Genomic DNA, 19,476 nt, shown 5'->3' with positions numbered 1-19,476 from the left:
TTGAGTGAGGACCCAGTGCAGAGGGGTGCACGACTGTGGAAACAGCGCCCTGAGGCAGAGCTGAAGGGGAGCAAGTGCTCAGCCATTCCCCTTCCCCTCTCCACACTGGCCTAAGGACATTTCTTCACATCATCTGCCCCTTGAGAGCCCTTCCTTCTTCTCCTGAGTGGGGTAAAGGGGTGGGGTAAGGTGTGGCGGGAGTGTGGCATTCCCTCTCTAAAAGGTTCACAGTCACTGATATCAGCCATCTAATCCAATTCCCTCATTTTTTTCACAGTTGAAGAAGCTGAGTCCTAGAGAGGTTAAATGACTTGCTCAAGGTCTCTCAGGTGATTAACTACTAAAGGCAGAATTTAAATTAAGGTCTTCAGTTCCAGAGACCAACTTTCATATTGCTCTCATAGTAACTTTCCTAATTTATGAGTCTGATCTTAGTTTAGAAATTCAACTGATCCAGTCTGAATTCATTATTCAGTTATAAAATGACTAAGCTAAGAAAATTATTACTTCTTCCTATTATTACTCCTTACACATTACACCACATTCTAGACAATGAGTTTCTATTGATGTTGTCTGCTTTTATATTGGCTGTTCTAGGCTGTCATGTTATACTGTCTATTCATATTGAGTTTGTAGTCCACTAATCCCCTAGTCCGCTGTGTAGTTACACCTTCCCCATCCTATATTTGTAGAGTTGAAATATCAAACACAGTAACAACATCACTTCATTGACGACGCCCCAAAATGTTCCTCTGTTATGCCTACCTAGCTCTGCCCTTCGAGGTCAAGAAAAACAAATCTAATCTGTTTTCCATATGACAGTCCTTCAAATACTTGAAAAATTCCATGTATCCCATATATCCCCAAGCTCTAAACTAAATATCCCCAGTTCCTTCAATCAATCCTTTTAAATTGTGATTTCCAGTTCTCACACTGATACAATAGCCCAATTCTTTCCCTATGTAGCTACTGAAAAGCCTACTCTCCTCATCATGTAGCCCAATTTATCAATGTCATCCCAAAAATGTAGGGCCCAGACTGAATGCATTATTGTGTTATGGGATGACTAGGCTAGAATACAAGAAGACTATTACTTCTTCCTATTATTACTTCTCACATATTACTCCATTTTCTAGACAATGAGTTTCTATTGATGCTGCCTACTACTATACAGGCCTTTCTTAGTTGTCTTGTCATATTGTCTACTTATATAGAGCTTGTATTCCATTAAAATCCCCTGGTCTGTTGTACAGTCACACCTCCCCTGTCAAGATCCTCATGTTAGATGTATTAGCTAATGGTTCCAGTTTTGTGTCATTTGCAAGCTTGAAAAGCAAGCCATCTACACCATTCAAGTGACTAAAATGACAGAACAGAACAGGCCAAAGTACAGAGGCCTAGGCATTTTTCTAGAGAGCCCCCTCTGGGTTAACAATGTTACATTAATCATTTCCCTTTGGGTTTGGCCATTCAGCTAGTTCAGGTTATTGACTGAAATATTCTACTGAGTACTGCAAGTTGAGTAAGTGTTCCACTGTCCAGCTTAGAAACGACATTGTTTCCTACAGGAACATGTTTCCCCACAGTTTATTCATGTTAGCAGTACCTAATCTACCCAGAGTGATATTAGTCTTTTTAGAAGCAAAATAAAATAAAATAGGACTAGGGTCTTGATCTAAATATATACATATATGCACATATTTATTCATAATCATTCAACCTTTCAGTACACATTTTTAAAACACTTACTATATACCAGACATTGTACTTAATGATGGAGATGGAATGCAAACACAAAACAATGATCTTCTTTAAGGACCTTGCATTCCCAAAGGGGAGACAAGAAGTACATAAACCAGTACATATGAGATACACAGAATAGATGAAAGGAAGATTTAAGGAAAAAGGCAATACTAGCAGCAGAGGGAATCGAAAAAGGACACTGGCAATAGTTGAGCATTAAAGGAAGCCAGGGAAAATAAGAAGTCAACATGAGTCAAGAGCATTTCTAGGTCTCTAGAATGGCATAGAGAGAAGAGATGGAGGTTAGGAATGTAAGGAACAGCAAGTGAGGCAATATGGCTGTCTGATAAAGTGTGTAGATGAGAGTAATGTGTAAGAAAAATCAAAGGTTTAGAAAGGGTCAGATTTCAAAGATGTTTAAATGCCAAACAGAGAAAGTTACATTTTATCTTTGTAGTACTGGGGAGTCATTGGAAGTTGCTGAATAAGGAAATGACGTGGTTAGATCTATATTTCTGGAAAATCACTTTGTTAGCTGTGTGGAAGACAGACTGTTTTGAGGGAAAACTGGAGAAAGGGAGACCAATAGAAGATTATTATAATAGTCTAGGCCAGAGGTGATGAGGGTCTGAAATGAGGTAGTGGCTATGAGTGGAAAGGAAATATATTCAAGAGATTTTGTGGAGAAAGAAATTTTTAAATGTGGCAAATGACTGAAAATGTAGGATAAATGAGAATGAGAAGTTGAGGATGGCACTGAGATTACAAATCCGGATGACTAAAAAGACAATTGTGTCTTTATCAATAATAAGTAAATTCAAAAGAGAAGTGGGTTTTGAGAAAAAGTAATGATTTTGGAATCCAAGAACCTACATTCAAATCTTGCCTCTGTCATGACCCTACATTCAAATCTTGCTTCTATCATGACTGTAGATGTCCTTGGAAAGATGCTACCCTCTTTGGGCTTTGACTGTCTTATCTGTAAAATGAGGGGGCTGGACTATAATCTTTAGTTTCTTTCAAGGCCTCTTAAATGAGGCATATCCTGATTCCCCCAGTATCTAATGTTCTCCCCACCAAAACCACCTTAATTTGTAATATTCTGTATATATTTTGTATTTACTTATTTGCGTGCATATCATTGTCCAGTAAATGTGTAAAAAATTTCCATTCAATAAAGTGTAAACTTTTTCAAGGTAGTTGTTCCCTTTTTGTCTTTCACTTACACACAATAAGGGGCTTTAAATGCTTGCTTACTGAAGGAAAGACAGCCAGAATCACTGATCAATCAATTTCAACAAATATTTATTAAAAACTTACTGTAAGGCACTAGACATAAAGATAAAAAACTGCAGTAAGTAGTCCTTACTCGTACAACAAAATTGATACAATCAATATATCCAATTCAGAATAGTATCTGAAGTAGGCTGCAAAAGTTTAATATCAGCTTGGACCTCACCAGGAACCCAATTCTAGTACTAAATTGAGGAGATTGGAGAGGTAAGGAGGGATTCTAATACTAAATCATTTTGTCTAATAACAACAAGGCTACATTGTTTCTCTGAAATCCTTTTAGTCATAGCTTGTTGGATGCCAAATTCCCAGTGGTTTACAGCATCATCTGTAAAACCCATTTCCTCCATAATTTGGATTATCAAAATCCTTAAGCCTTCTGGATACCAGACTTTTAGACATATTCCTTTCATTAAGAATAAGGCCTATGTCTCCTCATATAATCTTAGAACTGGAAAGGTCTATGGAATGAATATGTTTAGTCCAATTTACTTATTTAACAGATGAAAAAACTAAAACTCAGTGAGATTAAATTATTTTGGTCACAGTCATACAACTTTCTAGTAGAACTACTGTAACTTCTCACTAAGACATGATATCTTTTAATATATAAACTCAAACAAGCTAAATTAAACAAAGATTGATAAATTTGAGTGCTGGTTTTTCAAACACTAAAACAATCTCAGTTCATTGTTGTGATCCTGTCATTTATCTCTCAAATTATTTGAATATTTCCCACCATGTCTTTTGTATTAGAATTGGAAATATAACTTCCACACTTTAATTGTTTTTTATCAATCTGATTATTTTAAACATTCCCAGTAGATAATCATGGTCTGTGTATCCACGTATCAAGGTTCCTAGAATGTAAAACTCCTGGAGGATAGCAAATTATATATGTATTGTATAATGCTCTCTAATGGACTGTAAAGCTAGCAGGCAAATAACACTTTCAAATTTTGTATAGTTTATAGAAAAACTAGTGCAATTTTTGTATGGTTTATGGTAAGCATGGCTCTAGAATATATGATGTGAAGAACAAAAGAGGTACAAAAACCAACTAAAGATATATTCTGAAATTATAAAATATTTTTAAAAGAGTTTGGATAAAAATAAAAGCATCAAAATATTATACTAAAAATGTCAACAAAAGGGGCAAAACATTTTAATAAATTTAAAACATAATAAATTAACCATGACTATGAATAGATTGCTATACAAGAAAACTTTTACTTAAGTATTGTATCCCATCAGCAAAGGCCTTGGAAGTCTACTCTTGCCAAGTAAATACATTTCCTTAAACTTCAATGAGGATCTCCTAAAACTACTTCAAAGTAGTAGACAACAAATAAGGTAAAAAATTTTAGCAACATGTTCATTAGCTTCAGGCTCAATGAAGTAATAATGAAATGACAGGCAACAAAAACACTACCAAGTCAACTACTACAGTCACCTTTGTAAAAAAATAAGGAAATTGCAGCCATGAGTTACAGATTTAGATACTGTCATTTAATAAGTCGGCCTAAGAACAACTCTGAAGTACCACTTCACACCTAGCAGATTGGCTAATATGACAGCAAAGGAAAGTAATAAATGTTGGAGGGGATGTGGCAAAATTGGGACATTAATGCATTGCTGGTGGAGTTGTGAATTGATCCAACCATTCTAGATGGTAATTTGGAACTATGCCCAAAGGACTTTAAAAGACTGTCTGCCTTTTGATCCAGCCATACCACTGCTGGGTTTATGCCCCAAAGAGATCATAAGGAAAAAAAGACTTGTACAAAAATATTTATAGCAGCGCTCTTTGTGGTAGTAAAAAATTGGAAAATGAGGGGATGCCCTTCGATTGGGGAATGGCTGAACAAATTATGGTTATCTGTTGGTGATGGAATACTATTTTGCCAAAAGGAATAATGAACTAGAGGAACTCCATGTGAACTGGAATGATCTCCAGAAATTGATGCAGTGAAAGGAGCAGATCCAGGAGAACATTATACACAGAGACAAATATACTGTGACACAATTGAATGTAATGGACTTCTCTACTAGCAGCAATGCAATGATCCAGGACAATTCTGAGGGACTTATGAGAAAGAACGCTATCCACATCCAGAGAAAGAACTGTGGGAATAGAAGCCCAGAAGAAAAACAACCGCTTGATCATATGGGTTGATGGGGATATGATCGGGGATATAGACTCTAAATGATCACCCTAGTGCAAATATCAATAATATGGAAATAGGTCTTGATCAATGACATGTAAAACCGAGTGAAACTGTATGTTGGCTACAGGAGAGGAGTGGGAGGAGGGGAGAGAAAGAACATGAATCATGTTAACATGGGAAAATTTTCTTAATCAATTAAATGAAATTTTAAAAAAAGAAAAAAAAAATAAGCAGGCCTAAGGCCAGTGACTGACTACTCAGGTTTAGCAGGGCAAGCAACTTTCAATTTTAAGACTGATAATTTACAAAATACAAATTACAATCAAACTGCTACTTAGAGGACTATTCAATTTCCTAAAAAAGCAGTATAGAATGAAGGAAACAGAAATAAATTATATACATTATGTGAGATTAGATACTCAAGATTACAAAATAAAAAGGGAAAGCAAATGCACAACATAATTTCTAATCATTAGAACAGCCACCACCAGAATCACAAATGAGTTTCATATAACAACCAAGCTGGTGTTTAAAAAAACTTTCCTCTAATTTCCATCAACACAAACCAAGTTATATTAGTTTTACTTTGCTCACTATTCTAATATAAATGGTAGTGCATATTATGTCAACCTTAAATGGATTTGTACCAAATGCAGAAATTACACAAATCTAACATAAGGTTTTTCTGTACCTTGTTCATATAAAAGTGAGTAGAAATAAACAGACTACCAGTCTCATCATTAATAAATTATGCATGCTATTGTTTTCATTTTGAATAAGAAGCAAAATGTTATTCATTCTTTTGTGAACAAAAACACCTTACAAAAAATAAAGCATATTTAATTTCCTCAAACACAGCTGTGCAGGGAATTCATAATGATAAGTCAAAACTAGAGGCCAAGTTTTCTTTTTGTTTAAACCTATAACTGGGTATATTTTTAAAAATCTACCTTAGGAGAATGCTATATTTTAAACAAGGAAAACCTAATGTGTTTTAACTTGCCATCACTAGACACATTTGGCTTCTAAAAAGTTGCAGAAGACAGGTATGAAAGAAAAATGATGCATTTCTAACATAGCTTTCCCTTCTTTTTGTTTTCAAAATAGTAAAATGCTAGGTTTGAAAAATTTGAGAATATTTTGTTAAAGCATACAAATCAGCCAAACAAAAAATCAAGTGGACAAAATATGGACTCTCTTTGAAGGGGATCTCCTTAATTCTTTTAAAGATAAATCAGTAGAAGGAAAGAAATGGGAGCATGAAAGAATTAGTTGATCTACAAGTTCGGAAAAGTAAAAGCCATCAAGCAATCTCTGAATGAACTAGAATCATAGTTATTAAGAACTTATTAATGACAAGGCCTGGGCTTCTGACTTCATTAGTAAAAGGTCTGCTCTGTATTAATGCACCTTCTCTGCAACCCCAAGCACTGAGTGACTAAGACACTTGTCCAGGGTCATCCATTCACTAAAGAATGTGTCAGAAGCAGCAACTGACCCTAGGCCCTTCTGGATCCCAGGTCTCCTTTCTATCCATTAGGGCATGCTGTCTCAAGAATTTTAATAAGTATAATTATGGAAATCACAGAAAGGAGGAAAATATAGGATCAGGGTTCTAGGTTTTACTACATTTCTTTAAGCTAAATATATCCTAATGACCTCAAATGCCATCACCTCATTGTTATTCCAGTAACAGTACAATAACAAAGATTATTACAGTCCTTACTAATAGTCTGCCTCTGGTTCTTAACCTGTGGCCCCTAAACTTTTTTTATAATAGTATTTCAATGTAATTAGTTTCATTTGTAATTTAATTTTGTGTATTTTTAAAAATATTTTATACATAGAAAGGGTTCTATAGACTTCATGGGACTGCCAAAGTAGTCCAAGGACAGGAAAAATGTTAAGAACTCCATATCTACAAAACATGCCATCTTCCACTATATGTCCTTCATGAAATTTCTATTGTATGTGTGATGTGTCTTCTATCATGACATGAGCTATACCGAAATTTGCATTAAATGAAAGGATAAGTATAATCTATATCAGACTCTTCACCACCTCACAGAAGGGAAAGAGAGAGAAAATATTTAAAAAAATTTTTAAATGTCAAAAATAAATTGTCAAGAATTGTTTCTACACGTACTGGGGGGGGGGGTGCATATTAAAAAAAAAAACAAAAAACTTCCTGATCTAAACCAGGGTACTTTAACCAACAGACTGAGGCCCCAATAGATGTAAGCCTTTACCTAGCACAACTCTTGACTACCTGCTGCTGAATCACATCCCTTCTGAGTTTGCTGAGATTGCCGGACAGAAATGGTGTGCAATGGGAAGCTGTGGAGCAGCGACGAGATAAGTGCGTGTTTATTTGAAGGATGCAAGAACCCCTTTCCCCAAGATGCAGAGATTATCAACAATCCGCAGGCGCCCCAAAGTCTTAATCAAATGTACAAAATTTCTCTCAAAGCCTACAGCCTCAGCAGCCTCTCCATAGGGGAGGGGCCACACGGCCACACACACATACATATACATACATATATACACACACCCTCGGGGAGTGGTAGTTTGGAAGCAACTTTCTAAGAGAAGATAGGAAACCACCAATCCCCGCCCGGTCCCATCCTACATATACACACCAGTCATCCTTCTGTCATCCAAAGGATGCTGTCAGGTCCCTCCTTGCCCATCGCAGATCGGAGATAGGGCTTTCCGCCGTCGCCCTGGCCCCCTTAGGGGAGGAGAGGAGCCGCTGGTTTGGGCCAGAGCTCCGTTATCCGAATCCCCATCCTGGGAACCCCGGGTCTCCCCTACCCTCCTCCTCACTCCTGTCTGGCGTTCGCCCCCCTCCATTCCTGCCCAGCCTGGAGCGCCCTGTCCCGTCCCGTCACCCACCGCGCGGCATGATGCACTCCCCACCACCCACTCCCAACACGGCCCCCAGCTCACCGGCCCGGGTGGTGTCCGTCAGGTCGTGGTTGGCCGCTCCCCGGGGAAACTCCCTCAGTTTCCGGCCGCTCAGGCTCAGCGACCCCGTTATTGCAGCTTCTTCTAAGGCCCGGTCGAGGGAACGGCTCCACGAGGCCGGGCCCGAGCCTGTTCCGGGACTTGGGCCGCAGTTGACCCCGCAGAAATTGCCACTCGAAGCTACTAGTCCTGAGTTTTCGGCAGCGGCAGCAACAGCTACTATCCCCGCGGCCGCCATTTCCCAGCCGACTTCTCTCGGGCCGGAGAGAGGGCGCATGCGTCCAGAAAGGCACAAGGATGGGAGGGGGAAGAGGCAGCAGGCTTGGGCCCCAGCACCGCTAAGCTGGCACCTGCGCCTGCGCGCGAAGCCGGGTTGTTGGGCCGTGGGGGACGTTTGCGTTTTTGAGGTCCCCAGCAGCTGGAGTTTTGATTTGTTAGTGTAAAAAGTTGAGCAGTTCCGATGTTTGCGTGCACCTTGTATTGGAATGAACTCCGTGGATGTCACATGGATTTCCACCAGCCTTCTAGACCAGAGGTTCTTAATCAGTAGACTGGAAGCCTTTACCTAGTACAATGCTTAACTAATTGCTGCTGCCCTATATTCTTTCTCTGGGTTTGCAGTAATTTTCAGCGGAAAGTGGAGGACTTTAGGTATTTATAAGCCTTACCCTAGGCAGGGTTTGAAAATCAAGTCCCTTCTGTTAGTCCATCTGAAGCTTTGAGCAATGACATGTAATCACAAAAGAAATACCTACATGCCTTGAGAATGAAATTTTCTGGAATTAAAAATAGGTAGGGTTTTTTTTGTTTGTTTGTTTGTTTTTAAACCCTTACCTTCCGTCTTGGGAGTCAATACTGTGTATTGGCTCCAAGGCATCAGTGGTAAGGGCTAAACAATGGGGATCAAGTGCCTTGCCCAGGGTCACCCAGCTAGGAAGTGTCTGAGATCAAATTTGAACCTAGGATCTCCTAGGTCTGGCTCAAAATCCACTGAGCCACCCAGCTGCCACCCAAAATAAATAGTTTTTTTAAAATACTGTTAAGTTGCTGCTCATCTGCTCACCCCATTGTTTACTTTATGACTACCAAGTCATGTTTTTAGATATCTATATTCTCTCAGCCCTGAAACTTCGACTAAAAAAAAAGAAATCAACACCTCCATTCCCCACCTCAAGACTGGGGAACTAAAAAAGCACCTTTTCCTTACAAAAATAATTGGGGACCCTTTTACTTTGCAAAGGTCTTTCTTGGCTTTTCCTCACCTAAGCTCCTCAGAGAGAACTGTGGGGGAGGAATAAAACTTGAAGGTAGGCAAGGAACCGGCAATGACAACTGCTTAGTGATGGAGAAAGCACTGTGAGGGACCTTAGATCAAAGTGGTTGTGTATTTATTATCTGTTGCTAGGGCATAAGCCAGAACTTGGCTGCTTGATGCACTTCTCTGTGGGAGGAGCTGGAGGTTTCAGAGTAAAAAAAAAAAAAAAAAAAGTTCTGCTGTCCGACTTTCTTGGAAAATAGCCATTCTGGCACCCACCCCTCTGGCAAACGTTTTAACCATCAGATTACTCCAATTATTAAATACATATTATCCGTTTCTGTAGTCCTAGCATAAATACATCCTAATTGTCCTATTAAGTAGGATTTTCTGGCTTTACTAAATAGGACAGCATTGTGACATTCAGGTAAATTGTCCCGATGATCTCTCAATATCGCTTTCTAAATTCCCCGCTCTCTACCTTGTATACTTGTCTGTGTTCATGCCCTTCCCCACTACTACACCAGCAGAGTTCCTCACTTATGGCCAGCTGGTGATTTAATATTTGTTGAATTTACTGGTTATTCAAATCCAAATAAGTCTATATTTTGGATTTGGAACTCTTTAAAACTGAACATGGAAGAAGATTTTGGGCAAAATTAGAATTCAGGGAGTTACAGCTGGTCAAGCTGAGCCAAAAATGAGATTATTCAAGAGAAATTACTTCAATTTCATGCATAGAGATCTCACTGCAAAGAACTTATTACAAATATATACTTTTGTCACTTTAGCGCCGCCTACTGCTGCATGGAGTAAATCTCAACTTCAAGAATTTAAGGAAAACCTGTGTGCAGTCCGTGAGGAAATGACCTGAAGGACCCCATTCCTGAACAAGATGATTATGTTAATCTCGTTGGAGAAACTAGACTGTCCTTAACGAAACAAATAAAGACGAATGCCAATGAAATGAATTGAAAAATCTAAAATTAGAAAAGGGAAGGAAAAGTGTGTTAAATACACATGGAAGTTGGTCTTTTAGGGTTGGGGGGTAGGGGGTTTAATATGCATAAGTATGCATATTAAAATATGCATAAATAAAGCATGTAGGTGGCTCAGTGTTTTTAGAGCCAGGCCTAAAGATGGGAGGTCCTGGGTTCAAATCTAGCCTCAGACACTTCCTAGCTGTGTGACCCTGGGCAAGTCATGTAACCCCTGTTGTCTAGCCCTTACCCGCTCTTCTGCCTTGGGAGCCAATACATAGTATTGATTCTAAGACAAAGCAAGGGTTTTAAAAAATAAAGCATGTAATTTAAAAATTATTAAGTATGAGGGAAATTAACACTCCCCCACCCCAAGAGGCTGATGTGAATGGAACATAGGGTTCATTTAAGCTTATCTTGACTTCTCCAAGAAGACTAGAGGGAAAAGATAAAACTTTTGCCAGATGAGTACAGGGTAAGGTCAACTGATTTTGCCTTTATATCACCATTGCCTAGCATAGACACTGGAAAATAATAGATCTTTAATAAATACTGAGTTGAATTACAGATGACCTCAAAATTTCCATAAGAAAGATGGTGGGAGTCCGGGAATAGGTAGAATCAACAGTTGGAGACTCTCTGAGAACAGAAAAGGTCTGGCTCCCCTTTGGTACTAAAGAATGAATGAAAAATTTTTGGTCATAATTTGTAATGGTTCAGTTCTGCAAAGGTCTACATCTTCCTCAAATGCTGTTCTGTTGCCGAAAAGGAGGAATAGGGAAAAAAAAGGCAATTTAGGGTTAGAACTAGTGCCATGGACTTTTCAGTTTGTTTTCAGATACATTGCAGAACTTAAGCTATCCACCTTCTGTAAGCAATAAGCCCAAAACAAAAAACCAAACACACAAAGTCCAGCCCAATTTTTTCATCTCTCTACCCAACAGGAATCACTATGGCCATCTTCTTGGTTTAATAAAAAATTAAGATGATACTCCTTATTAATCCTTTCACTTTACTAGAATTCTTAATAATCAACCCTTACATTTACACTTTATAGGAGAGCATATTTGAAACTTATTTCTTCTACACTTATATCACATTCTGGTCAAACTTATTCTTAATACATCATTTGCTCAGCACTGGGGCTTTCCATCCCTAAGAGGTATTACAGTTGCCATGGGGCTAATTCAACGAAGACCATTTTGCTGTATCAACATTTTTATTTAAGAGTAATATAAGCAACAGTATGCTTATTAACACTGGTTTTGCAGATTTGAATTATTTCAAATCTTGGTGTCTATTGTTAAGGCTTAAATCAGATGAATTGTGTCACAAACTTGAGTAGGAAATAAAAAAGGGGATTTCCAGAGTGTTCTAAATGGGAACTTCCTTTGTGGGGAGATTAAACCATACTTCACTTTTTACAGCAGAAAATAGCAAAGTTACGTATTGGACAGCCATACAAATTGGGGTAAGACAAAATGTTAAAAAGGAATAAAAGCCGTTTTCTGCCCTTTCACTTATCCCAATCTTGATTTATGAAATTGACATAGAATAACTTTCTGGCTTTAGACATCCTTATTTCTTCAAAAAGAAAAAAAATTCCAGAAAACTATTAGTAAAAATTAGACAATGTTGTTTTAGGTTTCAATAATTAAAGCTAGATGTAGAGGAATGAATGGAAAATGATTATGTGTATACTACTCTTTATAGGAAGTAGTCACCAGGGAAGCCCGAGTTCCTGCATATTGAGTTACTGACTTGTCTGTGTCCAAAATGGTTTCATAGAAAAATTAACCTGCTGATAAAAATATCTATGTAATTTCTAGAACTAGTTTTTTCTGATGCTCTACTTTACTCAAATCCTCAAATGAAGTCTAAGCCACTAGTGAAAAAATGATCTTTGAGGTTCTTTCCAATTCTAAGACATAAGTCCATGATGGATTAGAAGATGGGAAAGACTAGGAACAGAGTATCTACTTTGGTTGCTTTTATAATTTGTGTAATACATCAGGCACATGGTAATAAAAGATCTGCATTAAGGGTGGTCCTAGGAAGAAAAAGGATAAATGAAGGAATAGATACATTCATATGATTTGGTAGTCCATTATAGGGAATGAAGATCAAGATGATTTGGAAGATGCTGACAATGTTGATATAAACAACAAAGTCAGGAGGGGTACCTAATTTTGGATGGAAAAAAAAGTTTTATTTGAACCATTGTGAGGCTGTGTTAAGAGGTGGAAGTGTATCAAAACAACACTGCAGAGTTGAAAATAAAGATCAATTAACTCAGTGGTTCCCAAACTTTTTTGGCCTACCATCCCCTTTCCAGAAAAAATATTACTTAGCGCCCCCTGTCACATACTATCAGCGTCCCCAAATGTACCTGTGGCTATCACCGCTCCCCTGGATCGCTGCAGTACCCACTAGGGGGCGGTGGCACCCACTTTGGGAATCACTGAATTAACTGAAGATTGGGGCTGCAGATTAAATATTTGAGTTATCCAAATGATATGGGTAAATTTATGAAGTCATCAAGGCTTATGGTAGGAAGGCATAAAGAAAAAAAGGGTAGAAAGATGGATACAAAACTTCAGATGCATTCTGATAAGTAGATAATTTGAGAAAGGAGATAAGGTTAAAGAGGTAAGAAAAAAAATTGATTATGCCAGTGGCTTCAAATATAGTTGAAAAGTCAAGGATAAGAATGAATAAAAGAGATAAACAGATAAAAAGGGTACATAATTTGATAAGGTCATTAATAACTTTCCTGAGGTAGTTTTGCAAGAATGGTAGTTAGAAGACAGACAACTCTCTGGACCATACTGTTCCTGGAGTTTTCTTGGCAAAGATATAGTTTGCAATTTTCCTCTGCAGGGGATTGAGGCAAATAGAGGTTAAATGACTTGCCCACAGTCACATAGCTAGTAAATATCTGAAGCTGGATTTGAATTTAGGTCTTCCTGACTTCAGTGCTTGTGCTCTATCCAATCTACCTAGCTGCCCAAGATTAGGGACAGAATGGATTAATGGAATCAAGGAAACAAATAAACCTTTACCAATTTAGCAGTGAATGGAATAGTATAAGACCATTAAGATAAAAATAAATGAGAGGAAAAAGGAAAGGGTTGTTGGGGCAGTATTTATATAAAAACTGCAAATAATTTAAGCAACTTCAGTTTATAGTTTGATGTCTCTTTATACCTTGTTTCCTGCCTGTAACGCCATTATTCAGTATTTTGTTGCTGTTGTAACTACATTTAATATAGACCCAGTTTTGAAGATTAACTGTATGAGAATCAGTCATCAATAAATGTAGTGTGCTTAAAATGAGTAACAAAATTGCTTGTAGCTGTCTTTGCCAAGAGGAGTTTGTGCATGCTCAGTGTCTTGCAATAAATCCAGGAGCTTCTGGGGCTATCTCATTGGGCTTTGAAGCTATAAAATGACCCTGGTCAGCCTTATTATCACAATATATGGAATGGAGGGCTATGTAATCTGCCCCTTAGAAAAGAAATGAGACAAACCTGACCTTGTCAAGAAGGTGCTCAACCTCCAAGTGAAGACAACCTTTACAAGACCGACCCAAATTGGCAGAATTTGTGTAATCAAGTTCATGTAAAAATAGCATTTTAGTTCAAAGGCTCAAGGTCTCAGGCTACACTACGGATGCCTGTAGACCACCAATCTATGTGAGGTGTGTTCACAATAAAATTAATTTTGTTCAGGAGGTTGTTTCTCAGTATTTTTATTATATAAAATTAAAAACTTTATTTTAAAAAATAGTGTCAAGGAATGACTTTAGCTACCTCCCTTCTTTCAACAGAGGAAAACGACTAAGACAGAATGTTTTATATGTTGTCAAATATGGTCTCTGCATTTTGTGTTCTTTGTATTAAGTTTTTCTTTTGACTTAAGGGAGGGTTCAATTTAGAAGGGGAAAAAGGGAGAAATATTTCCATAGATGACAAGTATAAAAAGAAAAAAGTTTTAAAAAAGATCAAGCTAAATTTTTCAGGGCAGGAGAGACCTGTTTTTCTTTAAAGGCAGTAAGTAGATCAGAGACATTTGAGAAAAGAGGAAAATTGAGGAAACAAAATCCTGTAAAGGATGATGTAAATGGATGGTGGAGTTAGTGAGGTATATCAGAAAAGAGTGCTGGATTAAAGAAAGGGCAGCTGGTTTTGAATTCTAACTTTACTATTTTACTACCTTTGTAACAAGTTACAACTCTGGATTTTGGGTTCTAGTTCTGTAAAACGAAATTAGATTAAGGATCTTTTTAAGGTTCTTTCCAGCCTTAAATCTAATCTTATGATTTTTCATTAATGATGAACACCATAGTTGACAGCAGTAAGATAGTTCCTTCAGTCAATACCCTGTGGTATAGTCTTCATGAGTTGCTATGGGAAAAGGAGCATTTCCAGTTAGTTAGGCTGATCCTCAGAAGCCAGGTACAAGCTATTGAAATGTTCCTGCTTGGTAGAACTTGATAATGCTTGTGTTATATCACTTTCCTGCATTAAAATAGTACATTTCAGAAGCAAGATAATTTATCTTACACATTCTGTCATATGCTCGATTTGAAATTTAGTCATAACTTTTATACTTATCTTATTTGATACAAATAAATCTTTCAAGGCCACTAAATAAAATCTGGGATCACTTCATTTCTTTTTTATCATTGTGTGCCCAGAACTCAATATAAGGTAAGAAGCTTAAAAATTGCTTTTGATGGACTGTTTCATAAAGGATAGTGTGAGATTCAGAGACATTATATGACTTTTATAGTCATGGAACTAGTGTCAGAACTCCTAAATCCAGGCTCATTGCTTCCTAAAACTAAAAACAATCTATAACACTCTGCCTAGATGGTTCATTCTAGCAATTAACCACGTTACTTAGTGTGACTTCAGAATTGTTTTTCTCTTTGCTATCTGTACCTTATATGCTCCTTGTATTCCATTGAGTACAAAAAAAAAAGTTTTTTATTTTGTCGGATAAATGAACTCTATAATTTTCAATGTCCTCCCTTCTCCACTACCAATACATTTCCAGACATTTAACACAACATCTACATAGGGAGCAGGAGAGAGAGCTGCTAGTCCTGTGATGTCCTTAGTATGGACACCTTCTACAGAGGAAACTGCTACAGAGCAATAAGGGTTCTGCAATTTAATTTTCTAACTATGGCTGGGAGCTCTTAAGAGATTAAGTGATTTGCTCAGCATCACAAAGTATGTGAAAAGAGGACAGCTCTCTATTCAATAAACTAAGTTGCCTTTACATTCTTAAATAGGTTTTAAAAATCACATCAGAGGAGCAGATAGGTCGCTGGGGGGGGGGGGGGGAGGGGGAGGGGGAGGGGAAGAATGTAAATGGAAGTGTCAACCCCAGAGTTAGAAGGACCTGGGTTCAAATCTGGTCTAAGACACTTCCTAGATGACCCTAAGAGCAAGGCATTTAACCTCTTTTGCCTAGCCCTTGCCTATGTGTCTTAGAGTAAGACAGAAAATAAAAAGTTTATTTTTTTAAAATCACATTAGAAATAATACACCACATCTAATTTAAAAAGTGGCTTCTGAGGACACATTTTTCCATTAGCAAGGACCACCATGGCTTCATGAAAATTCACTGCAAGATTTCCAGCTCATGTGCTCTAAGTGCAGGGATTAATTTAATCAGTATATTATTAAAATATTCTTTCTAAGCAGCCCTTCATAAATATTTAAAGCAATCTTCCCCATTTAAGAAATAATACAAATTCCTTTTCATGAAGAAAATATTAAAACCACATAATTTGTTACCTTAGGTTACCATTTCAAGCTTTATAACTAGAAATAGACCAGGTGAAACCTGCAACATTTTATTTAAAAAAAAATTTAACAGCTTCAGAATAGTTCCAAATGTAATAACTTTTCCAAAAAATACCAAAAAGTACAGTGTAAAGCACCTTCTCATTAAATACAAACTTTCTTTTCATGATGCATTGCATCAATGTTTTGCATCGATCTTGATGCAAAAAGATTTTTATGTTGCATCCTGGAACATAGAAATTGTGTACACTGAAACAGGATGACTAACACCAATTAGCTGCTTAAACTTCAACAGAGGGACTTTTTCCCCCCCCTAAGAAAACTGACCATTTTCTATATAGTTAAAAGTCAATACTCAAGAATTTCAACTTAGTTGTAGCAAATGCAAATTTGTATTTTTAAAAAGAAAACTTATGGTTGAATAATTATGGAGCCATTAAGACAAAAAGCGTGAGAAACCAAAACCAGTCCTACTGCTTGATGTACTTAATGTCAACATTTAGTAAGGGATTTTAAAATAAAATATCACCTACATTACTTTTGTAGAATAATTTCCAAGACTAATGCAATAGGAAAATAATATTTACGTCCCTTTTAACTTTTCCATAAAAGGTAGAGAACGTGTATTCAGGTTTTGGTTATTTTTTTTTTTAAATCATCAATCGACCTGGACTACCCTCAGTTTAAAACCCATTATTCTTGGATTGGCTATAAGCTTTGTGTCTATGAAAATGATTTGAAATAGGTCCCTGGTCTCTATGTGAAGCACAAATGGCCTAAAGGCAATTCTGATTTACTTTTGGATTCCATGGCTGACTCCCTATAATTCTTCATCAGTATAAACCAGAAGTTACTCTTATTCAGACTGACTTCTTTGGTATATGCACATAAATGGCATCAACAGCTTTCTATCACTAGTTTCCTAAGAGACCAAGGTAAAAATCCAGACAGGATAAGAGACAGGGGAAGGATAAACTGAGGAGATGGGATAGGAGAAAAATATTCTTTTTATAGGAAAATAAAGTCCACACTGTTCATGTGACCTAAAATCCCTATCATTCATTTAAAAAAAAAAACAAAAAACTGATGTGGCACATCAAAAAATTCAGATTTAGAAACGACAAGACCTGTAGATGAAATGTTATTCTGCATTTTGGCATCATACTACTCATGGTACACAACTATCTAAGGATCCCTTCAAGCACATTCGTGGCACAACAGACCTCCCCAAACCCTAACAAAATTACCATTTCTCTGTGTCTCTCCATTAACATGAAGTTGGTCTCAAGTATAAAATAAGTTACCACTCACCCCTATTTAGTATCTCTTCTTTTTATCTATTTGACAATTTTACAAAACTGCTTTCTTTTTAAGGGGTCACTAGTTTTTTTCACGGTGTGTTTAATGAAAGTAAAATTTAACATCCTATATGGGGGAGAACTCAGTACTTTAAAGAAGCTAACATTAATGCTGAGATTTTTAACCAAGTAGATTCAATATATGCCAATTGTTTAAAATATGATTTGAACACCTGGTCATGGGTACAGGTCTTACTTAGGCCAATTTAGACAATACATATGACCTAAATGTAAAGCTTCAATCCATCTCTTCATCTAGTCACACTTTGAATTATTTCCCTTTTCATTTTCTTTATTTGAGAAAAACTTAAAAGTGAGGTTTTTATGATATTCTCCCCCAAGATCACTATAGGTAATTATGCGAACATGCATTCACAACCTTTAAACACACTGACACTAATGCTTGGGGTCAGATCTCTTACTAAGATATAGTCACTACAGACTTATTATTCTAGAAAAGTTAAAAGGGTATACTGGGAAATTTACCTTTTGTTATGGACCCACTGCCTAAAAAACCTCAACTGAGGCAAAAATAACAAGTTTCAGGTAACATGCAAATTCTGAAATTATAAATTTCTCGATGGATTTTTTTTGTACTTCTGCTGATGAAATCTATTCCGTGTCAAGTGCCAATCAGAAAAGAAAGATTTACAATGGATATGTCTAAGCAATATGAATGGGTAGAGGAAAGAAAGGATATCAAATAGTACTATCACAAAAATAATTAACTTCTATAGGTCTGTTGCACATATGTGGCATGAGGAACCAAAGAAGAATGCTACCCCTTATCATCCAATTAAGTCCATGTAGAATTTTCTGTCAGACCAAAAAGGACACCTTTAAGAACAGATCAGAATTTCCCTGGTATTATCTCAGGGGATTACTTCATATATTTAAAAAAAAAAAAAAAAAAAAAAAAAAGCTATTCCAAAGTAAAAGCAGTAAAGTTATTTAGATTCGTCAGTATTGAAACAAAGTTCCATGGAATTTCTGGGACACATTTTCTTCTGTCAACTCAACTTTTCAGACAAGTAGCTGTCATTCAAATAAATGTCCCCTTGACAAAGGATCTATCCCACAGTTACAAAGCGGCTTCCTTTGTTCTGAGTGAGAGCAATTCTTTGTTCCTTTAAGATTCCAAATCGTTCATTCAAAGTCATCCCAGTCTAAAAGAAAGGAAAAAAAAAGTTTAACAACTTGATTTCAAACATCCAAGTAAAATATAACAAAAAGAATATAATTATGAGGAAGAACTTCTAGTACTTACAAGTTTCTGGTGACATAAAGATTAGTGTCACCAAATCTTTTCTCCCCTTAGAAAACTTTGTCTTTTCACCTTCCCTGCTATAAGTGGTATGTTAACTTTCCAAGGTAACTACATTTCTCAGGAGGCTCAAATATCTTTTACAATCTTACCCTCTTTACCATTTCCATGATTAGCTATTAAATTCAGACTTTTATCATTTCTTGCCTAGAATACTGCAAAAGATAATTTAACCATAACCATTCTCTCCTTGACTCCAATCAATAACTCTCAAATCTATCATATATACCAGTGATTCCCAAAGTGGGCGCTACTGCCCCCTGGTGGGTGCTGCAGTGATGGCCACAGGTGCATTTATCTTTCCTATTAATTACTATTAAAATTTTTAAAAAATTAATTTCCAGGGGGCTAAGTAATATTTTTTTTGGAAAGAGGGCAGTAGGCCAAAAAAGTTTGGGAACCACTGTTATAAACTATAGTCAGACCAGATCTACTGCCTGATCTTTCTTACTGAGAGTAGAATTTGCATGTACCACCCTTCAGTCTTACAACACCAAGGTATAATACTGACTCTAAGACAGAAGGTAAAGGTTTTTAGAAAGAGATGAGAACATGGGCATGATGAAGTG

The 19,476-nt window shown here is 36.9% G+C and overlaps 2 protein-coding genes across 5 annotated transcripts in view; both read right to left on the bottom strand.

The window, feature by feature from the left end:
- LRCH3 (leucine rich repeats and calponin homology domain containing 3) overlaps positions 1 to 8,409 on the bottom strand; it is a 131,772-nt gene extending 123,363 nt beyond the window's left edge. For all 3 annotated transcript variants that reach the window (XM_044670022.1, XM_044670024.1, XM_044670023.1), the window contains exon 1: positions 8,154 to 8,409. In XM_044670022.1, coding sequence (XP_044525957.1) covers positions 8,154 to 8,409 — 256 coding nt within the window. The remainder of the gene's footprint in view (positions 1 to 8,153) is intronic.
- Positions 8,410 to 18,064: 9,655 nt separating this feature from the next.
- Positions 18,065 to 19,476, bottom strand: part of FYTTD1 (forty-two-three domain containing 1) — a 38,923-nt gene continuing 37,511 nt past the window's right edge. For both annotated transcript variants that reach the window (XM_044670020.1, XM_044670021.1), the window contains exon 9: positions 18,065 to 18,749. In XM_044670020.1, coding sequence (XP_044525955.1) covers positions 18,654 to 18,749 — 96 coding nt within the window. In that variant the 3' untranslated portion in view covers positions 18,065 to 18,653. The remainder of the gene's footprint in view (positions 18,750 to 19,476) is intronic.

This window comes from Gracilinanus agilis, chromosome 3 (assembly GCF_016433145.1).
Source record: "Gracilinanus agilis isolate LMUSP501 chromosome 3, AgileGrace, whole genome shotgun sequence".
Classification (NCBI taxonomy): Eukaryota; Metazoa; Chordata; class Mammalia; order Didelphimorphia; family Didelphidae; genus Gracilinanus; species Gracilinanus agilis.
This window is presented reverse-complemented; position numbering and strand designations above follow the sequence as displayed.